General features: G+C 39.4%; 2 protein-coding genes across 4 annotated transcripts in view; both read left to right on the top strand.

Moving 5' to 3' along the window:
* Positions 1–6,212, top strand: part of usp2a (ubiquitin specific peptidase 2a) — a 46,101-nt gene extending 39,889 nt beyond the window's left edge. For 2 of the 3 annotated variants that reach the window (XM_088300532.1, XM_088300534.1), the window contains 7 exons: positions 915–979; positions 1,065–1,168; positions 1,568–1,648; positions 1,731–1,809; positions 2,597–2,701; positions 2,840–2,960; positions 5,000–6,212. In XM_088300532.1, coding sequence (XP_088156658.1) covers positions 915–979; positions 1,065–1,168; positions 1,568–1,648; positions 1,731–1,809; positions 2,597–2,701; positions 2,840–2,960; positions 5,000–5,084 — 640 coding nt within the window. In that variant the 3' untranslated portion in view covers positions 5,085–6,212. The remainder of the gene's footprint in view (positions 1–914; positions 980–1,064; positions 1,169–1,567; positions 1,649–1,730; positions 1,810–2,596; positions 2,702–2,839; positions 2,961–4,999) is intronic. The other variant, XM_088300533.1, reaches the window with a different exon arrangement.
* Positions 6,213–9,245: 3,033 nt separating this feature from the next.
* Positions 9,246–14,106, top strand: LOC148333858 (TLC domain-containing protein 3A-like). Its single transcript, XM_088300820.1, has 5 exons — positions 9,246–9,410; positions 9,873–9,956; positions 11,298–11,517; positions 11,597–11,692; positions 13,614–14,106. Exons 1-5 carry the CDS (start codon positions 9,253–9,255, stop codon positions 13,875–13,877), a joined length of 822 nt encoding a protein of 273 aa, XP_088156946.1. The 5' UTR covers positions 9,246–9,252; the 3' UTR covers positions 13,878–14,106.
* Positions 14,107–15,292: the final 1,186 nt, after the last annotated feature.

The following is a 15,292-nucleotide window of genomic DNA, read 5'->3' as shown; positions in this document are numbered from 1 at the left end:
ACAAAGAAACTTTTTTTACATGACTTCCGCTTTAAAGAACTTTGAAAAAAAGTTAAGTTCTAAGTTGGAGCATTTGATATTCAAAGAGCAAATCATTGAATAGTTTCAGCAGTTTACAGTCAATCATAACAGCCGAGAACTATAGCGTCTTGTGGAATTACAGATGCCTGATTTTGACGACCTGCTTGCTACACAATTGCAAAGTTTACGTAATCAAATGCATAATTTGTTTCAGAAATTTAAAAAATATTTACAATACACACGATAGGCCAATTTTTCATTGTCTATTTTTGGACATATTTGTAAGGTCATTGGGATTTGCATTTAAGAAGGTACAACATGAAAATGTGAGTCTTTATGGTATTTTACATTTAAACGGCAGCCATAAAAACATTACACAACGATAGTAAACTTAGCTGTATTGAAAAAATAGGTGAAATGTAAACGTGTGTGTTTGTGGTCTTTGGCGCAGTAATTTAAGGCTGTGTCTGTTTCTTGGCCTGCCTTAACACTCAGATCAGATTAATGCCCCAATTCCTTTTGGATATTATTATACCTTATCTAACTGCTTATTTAAGGGTCAGTGTTAATCTGTGCAACGTCTTCACTCTGCTGTCATCAAAACAATTTTTTTTATATTTTATATTCTCCCACAATATTTCTCCTCTGGCTTCATTGATTAGTCAACACTGGATTGCAACTTCCGGTGCAATGGACAAGGGCCAATACAATTCCGGTTCAGAAGAGGCAATTATTACTGTGCTGTGAACTGTAGTTAACAGAACTGTTGCAATTGATGACACGACTATGTAATACTTATAAAACATGAACTGCTGTTGGGTTAAAATTCCTTTCACCATGCCTCTTCCATATACAGCTTGACATTAACAGGACATTCCATTGTCCATTTTCAGGGACGAGGAGAAAGGGAAGAAGATGTGGACTAAATACCTGGAGCGGGAAGACAGTAAAATCGTTGGTGAGCTGAACAAAGTACAATATGATGTAAGCACCAATATCCCAGTACAGATGAGTCTGAGTTGTGAAATATTTTTTTCTTTCAGACTTGTTTGTTGGGCAGCTCAAGAGCTCGCTGACTTGCAGCCACTGTGGCTTTTGCTCGACGGTCTTTGACCCTTTCTGGGATCTGTCCCTGCCTATTGCCAAGGTTTGGACACTCTCTACACCACCATAATGCGTGTGAGGATGTTTTATTCATTGTGTCCCACCGCACGACAACTGACACACAGCTTTGACATTGAAGCGCCCACTAAAATGTCCCCACACTATTCTTGAAAGGTGTTTCTCATCTGATGATCTTTACTCAGCTTGACACCAAAGCGCCAACAATATACGTACCCTCCGAGGCTAAAGTTAATTTGATAACTGGTCATTCAAACAAGTGAAGTGTTTGACTTTTTAAGTCATGTATAAGATCTGAAAGCTAATCTTAATGCAAACTCTCATTTTCTTCTCTGAATCTGTTTTTGTATCTGTGTGTGTGTGTGTGTGTCAATGTGTGTTTGTGTTGGTGTGCTAATGTGAACGCATCTATGTTTACGCTCAGAAGGGCTACGGTGAGGTGAGCCTCATGGACTGCATGCGGCTCTTCACCAAAGAAGATGTCCTCGATGGAGATGAGAAGCCAGTACGTTCCAGTACACGACAGCATCTTACACGTTAATCACCATGGCTGTTATGTCAGTTGCATCATTTGCTTTTCTCCCCAGACGTGTTACAAGTGCAAAGCTCGAAGAAGATGCACCAAGAAGTTCACAGTACAGAAGTTCCCCAAGATCTTAGTTCTGCGTATCTTTTCTGCTGTTAACACTTTTTGCTTAGACCTTAAAGCTTGTAAAGTGTGTTGCTACATTCCAAGTATGTTCACAATTCTAGTGACTTGTTATTCCTGCAGACACTGCATTCATTAAGCACTAAGTGCATCAGACTAATCCAATAGCCCCTCGAGCAAACCCCCCGGTGGCTTAAGGTTTAGGCTTAGACGTAACATTCCAATCACATTCACCTACCTCGGTCAACATTTCGACCTTCTACACGGAGTCAAAGTTCGCAGTGATACCGAGAGAGAACGATGTGCTAAAATGTGCTGATGCCAATTGAAAGCCAGGCGATGATAGTTTTTGTTTCACTAAAAAGGGGACTTTTTGGTGACATTGTCCACAGCTGCTCTTCCAGTTCATGTCTGGGTATTTACTACAATCAGCTGTTTACGTCGAATGACTAGCACCAGTGGTTCCAAAAGCTATCAATTTATAGTTTGATAAGATTTTGCATTTGTGTCGTAAATTAACAAGTATTCAAAAAAAGTAGTCACTGATGGTGTAGTGCTACACTCGCCTGAGTTGTGTGCGGGCAGCGTGGGTTCAGTTCCCACTCAGTGACGGTGTCTATGTCTGCCCTGTGACTGGCTGGCGACCAGTTCAGGGTGTAGTGCGCCTTTCGCCCGTAGTCTGCTGGGATAGGCTCCAGCACCCTCCCGAAACCCTGTACAGGATAATCGGTGTGGATAAGGACATGACATGACATTCAAAAAAGTAGCAAGAGAAAACATACTCCTTGACTCAATGATGTGCAGACCTCAAACGCTTCTCAGAAGCAAGAAGAACCAGCAAACTGTCAACCTTCGTCAACTTCCCCTTGAAGGATCTTGACTTGCGAGAGTTTGCCTCCGAAAACAGCAGTAAGTTTGGAAAGAAAATACCTTCCATATCAAATGGGCAAGCGCACATCCTCTGAAGCTCTATTTTAAAGATGATATTGTTTTTATGTTTTCGTGTTTACATGTAAGACCTTTTTGCTCTTTTCTTCTGTCTTTTAGTAAATGCAGTGTACAACCTGTATGCAGTGTCCAACCACTCAGGCACCACAATGGGGGGTCACTACACAGCCTACTGTCGCAACCCAACGTCTGGGGAGTGGTACACCTTCAATGACTCCCGGTATGTATGTTTGGCATCACGGATTAAAAGAGAGACCGTTATGAAAAACTAAAAGCTAACAAGAAGAGTGATTGATTCATATGCATACTTCAGTCAGTAAGATCTCTTGATTTATTATATGTTAAGGTGGTTTCTGCCCAAGTCCATCTCCTATTACAGTCACTTTAGTACATTTCTCAAATCAGAACTGAAATTTGCAAAACAGAAATTGCATTTCTCAAAAATTAGTACAAAGAGCAAAACACCATTGTTTCCTTGCAAAAGCTTTTTTCGTTGACAAAATCCTTCAAAAGTAAATGATTTGTGTCACTGAACATGTCAGTGCCATCAGAAAGACAAGTCTTTGTGTCGTGTAATCAGATGAGAATTGTGTAGTCATATTGTCAACATAACAGTGTACATTTATGGGATGTTCTGATTAAAATTTTGATGACCAGTCAATCTAAATTGAATGTTACATCTTTGTGACTGTGTTTAAATGCATTCAATAACCCTTTTAAAACCCCAATATTGGCAGTGTTTGGGTTTTTAAAAGACATAACCCAAATATGCTCTTATTCAGGTTTTTCAAATTCCAAACGGGTTACTCCTTTTCTGACCCGAATATGTGCTCATGTACCTGCATACGCCAATCGGAATACCCTGATTCCTTGGGGACACTGTGCATGTCCAACCGGCTTATTTCTCAAACTCAAGCCATGTAAAAAGTGCTATTCCGAATTACTCACAAATTGGAATTGTTACCACAACCCGAATATTGACTTCATGTTAACGCAGTCAGTGTATGTGGAAAGTTGATTGCGAGAGACTGCGTTTGACTCACAGAACATTTTTACTGTTTGCACTGTAATTTGTTGACAAACCATCTCATTGTGATACAGAAAGCAAAACTCAGCATTGCATAGCACAAAAAAGTAGAAATGTGAACATGGGACAATCTCCTTTGGGGAATTGTACACTTCAGTGCAGTCTTCCTTCTTCGTTTGGGACACAAATTATCATCCACATCACAATAATTATCTTCAGTTGATTGATAATCGGTTGCTTCTCCTTTGTTATAAAAGTCAAGATATTCTTGACATTTTATGACATCTTGTTCAACAATTTTCTATGTAAAGACTTATTTGTTGAACTAATACAGAATGTTGCGGGGTGTGAGACAATTCAACGGAGACCCGTTTTAATCAACATGACACAAGCAAATATGCACTGTGTAGAAACAGTTGAGAATTGTTTATCATCATTCCCATAGACGTGCTAACGCATTTGCAACCTGTTGAAATCATTGCTTTTATAATGTGCTCAAAAGACACAATGTGAAAATCGATCATGTGGTTTTAAGGATTTCAATTCAGACCTGAGAACTGCACTAAAGCAACAGAGAAAAATTGTAAGCGACGGTAGTCGATAAAACCGAAACCATCTTAGGAAGGTTGACAAATCAAGTGAATGACACAATGCTCGACAATTTTCAAACATTTGTTTTCATCCAGCATTGATCTATCAACCGTGACTTTACTTTGTGGTGATGTACAATATGTACCAAGGAGCAAGTCATCATTACTGTATTAAGTTTCTTTGCACAAATTATTGATGGGCCACACGCTGCTGTGAATTTTCGCCTTAGTTCAGAATAACATTTTCATATTTCACAGACGTTTGCTGCCATCTTGTGTCCGCATAGTAGTGATCAGCTATAATGCTACTAACGCAAACAAAGATTCGCTCAAATATGATGAATTTCTACTGGGAGTGTTTTTCTTTTACTTTTTATGCTTCACACCAGTTTGTTTCCTCTGCGGCACTGGTCACTCAAGTGTTTCAAGCTGAGTATTGGCAACATTTATAATGGTTTAATATGCAAAACACAAGTTCTTCTGACTTTAGTCACCCTTGCATTAGATAAACAACTGAGAGACGGACGGGTGTAAAAATATCAGTGACAGACTTGTCTTATTTATCGCATTTTACGGATCAAGATATTCATTCACAATACTCCGCACACCATAATGTTAAATGGTGACACTTCTCCTCCCCAGAGTAACGCCAATGTCCTCCAGCCAAGTGCGCAGCAGTGACGGTTACGTCTTGTTCTACGAGCTGGCTTCCTCCTCGCGCATGTGAACCCTGGCGGACGACGGCAGGCTGCAGCAGCACTCTCGACAGACAGTCATATGGAAAACAAGCGATGACACGCGCACGAAGGCATGCCTCCACCGGGATGGAGGCTGCTTCTCTCAGCAGAGATGGTGCCAGAAGGGGACACACAAGAATGGGATCACCAGCCTTGCTTTCGCCCTTCTTGACTGGACTCACCTTTTTCATCCAGGGTAGAGGTGTGTGTGTGTTTGTGTGTGCGTGTGTGTGCGCGCGTTTGTTTGTGTTAGACGGACACAGGGCAATAATCCCATTGACCCGAGGAACCCATGCACATCCATCTCCCAAGTCTCTATGCACCACCAGCTCAACTCCTGACTGCGCCTTCACGTTTTCTTGGTTGCCTCAAACCATTAAGATGATTTGCAGGTTTCTTGACTCCTTTCCGCTTTTGAGAATTTTTGTTGTTAGTTTTTGATATTGTAGGTTGGAAAATCATTTTAGCACATCATCATTACCACCATTTTGGATTTGAGTTAAACCGTCCTCACTTTGTGATTGTAACAGAAAAGGTCACGTTAACACGATGCTTGCAGCCCACCAGCCACTCCCCCTGCACCAAAACACTCCTTCATTTTTGTCAGTCACTTTTTGCTCTAAACATGGCTGCCGGGCCGGTGGCACTGTGAGCGTTGTACGTCAAATTGAGCTGTTTTTTTCTCCCACGGTTGCTGTCACTGTTTGCAAAGTGTTGTGAATGAGTGAATGGGCTGGCGTCTGATATGGATTCATTAGTTTGGTAAAAGTAAAGCTTAAGTCCTCTTCAGCCCATATGAGATCTTCCTCTCTTGTTTCATGCCATTGAACAACAAGGAAAGAATGTTTAAAGAATACAGAAATAAAACACAATCTGTATATTTTTATATTTTGATGCAATATAGAGAATGTACAATTCAATGGTGCTCAAGCTGACCCATAACTGTTTTCATTTGGTTTAGTAACCAGGTTTCAAGAAAGAAGCTATGATATTTATGCTTAGAGGATATTGTAATGAGAAACCTTTTAACAGTGGCAGTCAAAAATGAGTAAACATGGTATATGGATATATACATATATATAAATATATATATATGAATAAAATTCCACTTCACTATTGCTTTTAGCGTTTTATTTGTCTTTTAGGCAATCTTCATCTGTTTTACTCAGATGAGAAACCTTTCAGTTGGCACACTCAGTAAGGCCCACTTAATTTTCCCGCTTATAAAGGTAAGTGCTGCAGCCTGGCCTACATCAGCCTGCTCCATTATCCAAAGGCTAATTGGAGCAGGTCTGACACTTGCTATTTCCCTCAGTTTAACGGTGTCACTCTCAAGATTCAACAATCAGGAAGTCTTGACAAGCATAATTCTCTTCAATGACTCTCCATTAACAGGTTTGTTTCATGTAAATTAGACACAATGCCAACAAAAGACATTTGTGGTCAGAAATATCAGTGATCACCAGGCCAGCCGGCACGCGGAAAAACAAAGTCAAAGCAAGTGCTAATACAGTGCATTACAGTAATGGTGGTGTTGGTCTCCTTCAAAATAAAAGTTAAATAACTAATGCAGGGATGTCAGTGCTTTGAGTTTAAAATGTTATAAAATTACTTACGTGTGTTCGGGCAACCAGTTTTTCTAAGGTGAATAAAAACTTTCTCAGGATTGCACCCAGAAACTTTGTGAGGTTAAGTTAGAATAAGTTAAATGGACTGTTAATTGATCTTAACATTGGCACTTATATAATAGGCACTAAATTCTGGCCCCCGCAAAGACTAGTGATTTAAGGGCTTTTTTGTGATAACATTTACAACAAATTAGCAAGACCCTTTTGGAGCTCGGCTGTTATTTTTTTCCAGTCTCAGCAGTCTATGTCACAGCAGAGAGGCAAGTGTTGTAATATTGCTCGCTTTGTCATTTCTGTTGTCTAAAACGGCGGCCGATCACTACCAAAATGCAAATTACTACTAATGTCCACTTCAACCTGTGAAAGAATAAAAGTGTTCTGCGCAATAGTTTGGATTTATTGACATCAAGCAGTCGAGTATGTTCATGTCCGATACCAGTAAGAGTGAGTGGATGTCAATTTCAGATAAAGACCTCATCGAACATTCAAGGTGGTCTTGAACGTTCCTCATCGCTGAGTGGCATGTGCTTTTATCCGGGGCCGCTTCTGATTCATCAGCGTTGGATAGCGAGCTTCACGACCACACCGGTTGTCTTGTTTTGGTGAAAAGTTTGAATTTGAAAACATCCAGCAAGCCAACACATGACCGTAGTGACGATATGTAGTGCAGAAGATGGATAGATCGACAAATTTTGAAAAATTCAGAGCACAAAAGTTGCAGCATGGAGGCCGACTCCACAACTGAGTGTGGCCGCATTGGAACGTATCATTTTCGGATGAGTGGTGTATATGTAGCTCGCAGCGGCCTTGGTGAAAAAAAGTAAGTCAAGCTTATGCTAATGGTTGACATTGTAATATAAAATGACCTACTTCAATGTCGGAACAATCTGAATACAAAATCTCTGACTCAGAACTACAATCAGAGCTGTGTTTCTAGTAGATGCCGTGTTCAATCTCTGTAAATATCCCAAGTGGTGCTTTATGCGGTTGGGCGTGGCCATATTCCTCATTAAAAGTGGGTGTTTTCCATGTCGTCACTTATTTCCTAATTCCTCCGTAGTGAATGCATAATAAAGAAAATAATGACTAATTTCAGTTTCCTGGTCAAAAAATTTAAAACTGAGCTTGTTAGTGAAAAATTGGCAAACCTGGCTGGATTATCCCTTTAATGTAAAATCTGCATCAATGACTGCAATTACATCGGATTAAAAATTATTTATATTAAAAATTCCCACCAAAGTACTTTCATTACGAACTGGTGTTGCATTTAAAAAAATACAATCCCTGCACCTCACAACCAGACCAGATATATAGGACACTAGAATACCACAAGACTCCATCCAAAGTACTTTAATTAAAACCTCTAAATAAAAGACTTTCGAAATAAAAAAAATGTCCCTAATTAAAAGAATTAAATTAAATTAAAAAATGTTTTTGTTAACCAAACAAATTGTTTGGGATACTACATCACCCAGGTATCCAGCAAATGTCATTCAGATGTGATGTCATCTTTCAAAATAAAACTCCTGAATTCTGCAAGAACATTACACCTGATTTTAAAAAAATTAAAAAGACCAGACAATTTCTAGGGCACAATTGGTGTCCATGGAATTTATACTTTCACACAAATTTCATGTTGCATTACAACATAAAGGTCCTATCTACTATTTACAAAGTAATGTCCAAAATTCCAGATTTCAGAGACCTTTTATTTTGAAATGCAAAATTAGATCTTAATGAAAGTATTTTGGTTTGATACCAGGGGTGATCAAGTGTGCCCTAGGAATGGTCTGGTTGATTAATTAATTATGTTTTTAATTTATTTTTAATTCAGGTGTAATTTTAGTCATTGATGCAGAGTTAAAGGGATACTTGATCTGGCTGAACGTTGGCACTTATATTATAAGTATGCATGTAAAAATGCCATCAGTACTACCCTCCCTAAAAGACTCAGTCATGATTTAAAAGCTTTTTTTGTGTCGAGATTTAAAGGCTTTTTTGTGATGAGATTTACGACCAATTCTTACACCCCCTTTTGGAGCTCGGCTTGTTATTTTTCTATCACCACTATCTACGTCACAGCAGGGTCGCAAGCACTGTAATATTGCTTGCTTTGTCAGTTCTGTTGCCTGAAACAGCAACCAATCTGCACCAAAATTCAATTACACTTTAATACCCTCGTCCACTTCAACCAACGAAGATATAAAAGAGTTCTGCAGAATAGTTTGGAATTGTTGACATAAATCTCATTCTCTTCTCCACTTTCACATGATTAGGTAGGTGGCATTATCTATGCCGTTATCTTGTGACCTTTCTCTAGCTTTCATTTGGCTTCCCTTCACCATGAATCCCTTGGCACACATAGCAATAGCTGACTTCAGTTAACGTGAGATCACACATTTGACTTGTCTGACTTAATCATTTTACGGGCATAATGTCACATCCAACATGGCAGCTGACGTATCGCAGCAGCAGGTTTACCTGCTGAAGGCGGTCTCGTCTGACGACACGGCTTCCCGGTGCTGAGTGAATGAGCTGCTGGACGACACGGCGGGCGCATAACATCATGTTAACTGCCTTGGTTAGTGGCGCCGTGGTGTTTCCTGCCCTCTTCTACGGGCTGGGGAAACTCCTCAAGTTCAATTTCAGACGATGGGACGACGCAGACGTAATGACCGTCAGCGAAAGGTCAGTCGTTGTTGAAACTTTATTGAAGCAGGTGCCACTTTGAAGCCTCTTGCTCGCGGTTCAGTTTGAAACGCCAACCACAGGATTTCCTGATTATGCGAGCGATGGTTATACAATAGAGGTTAAAATTGCTTGTCAGTTTGAAGTTTGTGAAAGAGTACTTCCCATTTTCTCAGATGCTCGGTTTAGGCGACGTGACACAATTTCTACGCACCGTACTTTTATCAATAAATTACATGAGCTATCACAATAATTAATTACCTTGTCATTACGGTAAATATTTGCACGAAAATCACTTCAATTCCACACATTATTAGATGCGTCTCCCATTCAGCGTGTCTTCAGAGAGCAAGCAACTCTCGTGCGCGCCGTTCGTAACCCGAAATGTCGTATGTCGAAGGGCGAGGACCCCCTTGTATTGGCCAACCTTTAGAAGTTGATTAAGTCATGCATTTCTTACAGGCTTGTTTCTGCCATCCACGCGATCATTTCGACTGCAACTGGAATCACGGTAGTGTCATCCTGCAAGAATGTCATGACTGACAGGTAATTTCAAGTAATAAGAGAATAGATCAGTGGAACCTCTCCGGTCAAATTTGAAGTGTAACTAAATATTTTCTGTTGAATAAAAAGTGTTCAACCATGAAATAAATACGACATGGATTTTGAGCAGGAAAAGTGACGATTCGAAGAATTTATTAATTTTGAGAGAATAGGTATAGATTGGTTGTAAATGTAAAATTATGCAATGTTAGATGGTAAATACATTCACGTTTCTAACATTGCAATTACATGCTAGTTTATTGAATGGCAAATTTAGATTCAACTGAAAAGCATGTAACAAGAAAAGTGCACCCCCTTGTATTCAAGTTAAACGAGTATCCTACTGGTTGAACCTGCTTCTCTGGCTAATAAAAAACAAGTAGTGTGGTTCTACTGCATTTTAAAAAATATATACATAAAGATTTTATAACATCTGTAATGCTTAAAAAAGCAATATTTCTCTTGTTCAACATTTTCCCAAAATATAAACTGCAAGTCTGCTTCACTGTTGTAAGATTCAGCCTTCCTGGAATTTGCATGTTCTCCCTGTACTTGCATGGGTTTTCTGACATCTCCCAATGTGCATGTCTGGGTATTTGAAGAGTCAATTTCCCATAAGTGTGGACAACACACAGGAAGGACTGAACTAAGATTTGAACCCTCAACCTCAGAGCTGTGAGGTAGGCGTGCTTACCACTACTCTGTGCTTCCCGACACAAAACGTTTTCTTAACATTAAACCAAACAGCATCATGAAATGGCTGAGATCGAGACTAGAGGTTCCACTTCACACAGGGTTCAAGTCATAAATATGTGCTTTGTAGTGGTCAATGAATGAATGAATATTGTCTATGCAAAATGCAATGTATTGAATACAATTTAAAAGACTACCAAAGATCCATGACTTTACTGTCTTTGTGCTGTTTTGTGGGGACTTGGTTTCCATTTCTGAGGTCTCTTGAAAATTGATTTTCGAATTACGAGAATGTATCCATGTTGACTGCACTAAAATAAAGGCAAATTAATATAATTTGATATGAAAGAGAGTTTATTTATCTACTTCCATTCAAGATGTTAACTTGCTAAACATTCACAACTGCACAAAATTCAAAAGTCAGATGACAACAATAATGCAAAGAAAGTTTTTGCTTTCACTTCAACTATAGCATAAAGCCGACCAACCTTCGTGAATTGAAAATGGCATTCTACTGCATTGCTATATGAGTTTCAATTCAATCAACTGTTCAATCCCTACCTGGCTGTGACTAGTGACTTTACACTTGTAATGATGTCTGTAATAGTCGATTGTATTCTTCTCCCAACAAATTCTTCTCACCCTACACAGTCACTGGCTGGTCAATGAGTTTATATTGTTTGGCGCGTCCTATATGACTGCTGACCTCTATGCCATGTACCTGAGCCACTACTATATTCAGAGGCGCCAAAGTCAGAGCAGCCTGTACAACAGCCACTCTCAGCGAACAATGAAAGCGTTCCTCTCAAAGGACTGGTTGCTTGTCCTCCATCACTTGGCACTGGTTCTCGTTTTCCTGCCCATCGCTTTGGTAAGAATTTAGTGTTGAAACACAAGATTGGTAAGTTTGTCTGTTTGGACCACTCATGTTACTTCGATGTGTATTTCAGTTTTTCAGAAGAGGATTAGGCGATTTCTTCATCGGGTGTTTTTTCATCACAGAACTAAGCACACCTTTTCTCTGTTTGGGAAAGATCCTCATCCAGGTACGTAGTGCAAATGCAACATTGCGGTCACACAACAACAACAAAAGAGCTCTGATGTTCATAAATATTCAAGGTGAATGCGGCCCAGTTTTTTTCTGCTTCGGGAAAAGCTCTAATAAATTATATTTCACTTACCTATTTATACTCTGACTCCCCATTTATTTTATTTCTGTTACTTGGAGTAGTAATAGCCCTGCTCATGTCTTTGTATTTATCTTTTCCTTGTAAAAAAACAATGTGAAAATTAGTAAGATTAACATGGCTTTACATATGGACAAGGTGACCAGGGGTGAGGGTACTCTATGCCTTTAAGACTGCTGCCTCGGGGCCCAAAACTGAATTAACAGAAATGATGGATGATAATTAAAGTGGAGGTCCACCCCAAATAATTATTTGCATTAATATGTTCAATGTGCCTTTCCTAGTCTAAACATAGTTTTCTAATCAATAATGCGTTGGTGGCTTATGAGTTAAGCAGCCATCACAGAGGGCAACCATTTTGCCACTTTCTGACAACTGAGAATGACATCACAGTTGCTCAGGGCTCATGTAATAACTACCGTATTTTCCGGGCCATAGGGCGCTCTTTAAAGTCCCTAATCTTCCCCAAAACAAACAAAGCGCCTTGTAAAGCGACGCAATGCGACGCGTCCATTACATGGACTGAGCATCTCTCTCGACCATCAACCCTTTTACTCATTGGGCTGTTCGGAGTGCATGTTAGCACACCCTGCTGGACAAAGTCTGAGTCATCTCTGCTTCTAATTGACCGTGACTTATACATTATGTGACTATGGTGTTTGGGTGATGGTGTAGGAGAAAGCTGGACAAAAGGGCAGCTGTCCACAATGTTGTAGTCTGTCTTATAATTTATGTTATTGAAAGCAAGAAACGTCCCAGGTTTAGACAACAGACTGCAAAAAGCCCAAAGCACAACAGCACATCTCTCTAAACAGCCATGTGATTGGCTAAGGCTGAGTGGCTCCCAAGAAGCCATTGCTATAATCTATTTGTGTTATTTGTATTTCTTTTGGGTATATAGATGGCATGAGAGATACATGTTTTGTGTTAATCTTATTTCTTTGTTTCATTGTTTGCTTGTATGCTGAGTTTTTTTTTGGTTTTGATTTGAAACCGTGACTCTAAGGAGTGTGGTGACCAGTGAAGTACATCCCCTGACATTGTCTAGTAGACGTATTGCCAAGGCACCTTTTATCGATTAGAGTTAGTGTTATTGGCAGTGATTCCCAATAGTTTCATGACATCTGTCATTGAATAGGGGTGATACCTCTGGCAACGATCCCTTAGGGGATTGAGTCCTGGTTAGCTGGCATCAACTAACGCGAGCAGCTGAGTATATGCTTTAAATACGCCTAATATATGCTTTAAATACGGAAATAGCACCCTCAACTGGTGTTGCGCCCTTTGATGCAGCGCTCTTATGACCGTAAAAATACGGTAATCACAGCTCACCTGTTTTCGGCTGCTGAGCCAGGATTGGTTGTTGTCTGAGCTCTGATTAACCATGATGTCATTTTCAGTTGACACCAAGCGGCCAAATGAACGCACCTTGAGATGTACAAAAATGGTTGCATTTTACTGCTTAACTCATTCTCCACAAACACAATATTAATCAGAATGCTGTATTTCAACTAGTGGGGCTGCATAGAATATATTCTTGTGAAGAAATATTTTGAGTTGACATCCCCTTTAAAAAGATGGATGATGTATGACCACTGTAATTGTTTTTTCTTCTTTTTTTCCTTCTTAATTTTAATGTATTGTTTCCTATGATATGGCCAATGTATTGAGGGATGACAGGCTCTTCTGAGTTTTTTTCCTGTGCCCATAACATTATTATGTGGAATTATGAAATTTTGTTTGCATCTGCCTGATTCTTCCTCTCCTGTCTACGTTCCAGCTGGGCCTTGACAACACCAAGCTCCACACAATCAATGGAATGTTAGTTCTTTTGACATTCTTCATATGTCGGATCTTGATATTTCCCTTCATGTACTGGATGTACGGGCAGCAAGTTGGCATTCCACTGCACACAGTAGCCTTCCATCTGCCTTGGCACTGCAACGCAGGCAACCTGAGCATCCTCATACCTCAGGTCTACTGGTTTTACCTCCTGCTGAAGAAAGCCCAACGACTTTACAATAAACATAGGAAACTAAATTAGCACTAAACAGACTACCCTTTTAACAATGAGATGCACAAGGTAGTGGAAGTGCAGCTATTCTGAAAACAAAAACAAAAAACAAAAAAAACACTGTTTACAACTCTGAACTAAATTACATCACTGTACACTTTTCTAAGCACTGCGAGTCTGCCTTTCTCTTACAGCCAGCACAGTGCACTTTTCAGAAAGTTATACTTTTATAATAAGTTGAATAAAACATGTTTATGTATTTATGATTGTCGTAATTCTGTGAAAAGAAAAACCTCACTATTACTTACCTGTTTCAGTAAACACATCTAAGTCAATAACATCTTAAAAGTGAAGCTAACCCTAAAGAAATGCAAAAGAGCTCTGATGTGAAATATTTGTTTAATTACACCAAAATCACTTCTTGATTCTTCTTGCAAGATCGGAACTTCTTAAGAACAATGGGCATGTTGAGTTTCTGATGAAATACATGTGTACCTTTGTACAGCTCACTGCTTCTCAAAGGAGACCTTTTATAGAAAACAGCCAGTGGTGGCATTTAGCAAGGTGAACGAAGATAGCTGGGATAGGCTCCAGCACCCCCCGCGACCCTCGTGAGGAGAAGCGGTACAGAAGATGGATGGACAAAACAAAACGGTGAATAAATTATGCAAACTCAAACTACAGTATGGATTTTGGTCACAGGGTGGCAGCGCAGTGCCATGCTCGAAGAACTTCAATTTGTTGTCCTCAATGTCAACTGTTGACTGAGAGCTAGGGGCATACTTTACAGTTTATGTCGCCATAGTTGTTGAAATGAGTGCGGTTTTTTTTTTTGTTTTAATCAGTAAATTGAAATGAGTTAACTTTTTTAAAAATCTTTGTCTTTTGGAGGAATTAGGAAATAAGTGACGACTTGAAAAACGCCTACTTTTAATGAATTGAATATCCACCCACCGCCCACTCTCCCCATGATAGAGTCACTAAAGAGACAGATTACAAACTCTCCATGGGAAATCATTTTACTTCCATTGCTTGTAACGTCCAAAAACGGGGCTCAATTGCACCACGTGTTTGCCTGAAAAAAATGTTCACTATAAGGACTGTGATACTTTGTTTTTAGACACATAAGAGGCGCTAAAGATATATTTTGATTTGATTGGAATATTTTATTCATGATTGGTTGATTTTGTTGGAATGTCAAGGAGAGAACAAAAAACCTGTTACAGGTCAAAGTAGCACAATTCTCTATGAAAGTGAGACATTCTTTACAGAGACAAGAACACCTTCAATTTATTTTGTTGTTCTCAATGTAATTTATCAAATGACCGTTGTATATAAGCAACAGTAAAAATTCATTTTTACTCAACGCATTTATATCTGTAAATGAATGTCAAAGCTCCGATGATAGCATGTCCTATTTTAAGCACGTTTTCAGATTGAAGGTC

This window comes from Idiotropiscis lumnitzeri, chromosome 7 (genome assembly GCF_059441095.1).
Source record: "Idiotropiscis lumnitzeri isolate Australia: NSW breed Sydney's pygmy pipehorse chromosome 7, RoL_Ilum_1.0, whole genome shotgun sequence".
NCBI lineage: Eukaryota > Metazoa > Chordata > Actinopteri > Syngnathiformes > Syngnathidae > Idiotropiscis > Idiotropiscis lumnitzeri.
This window is presented reverse-complemented; position numbering and strand designations above follow the sequence as displayed.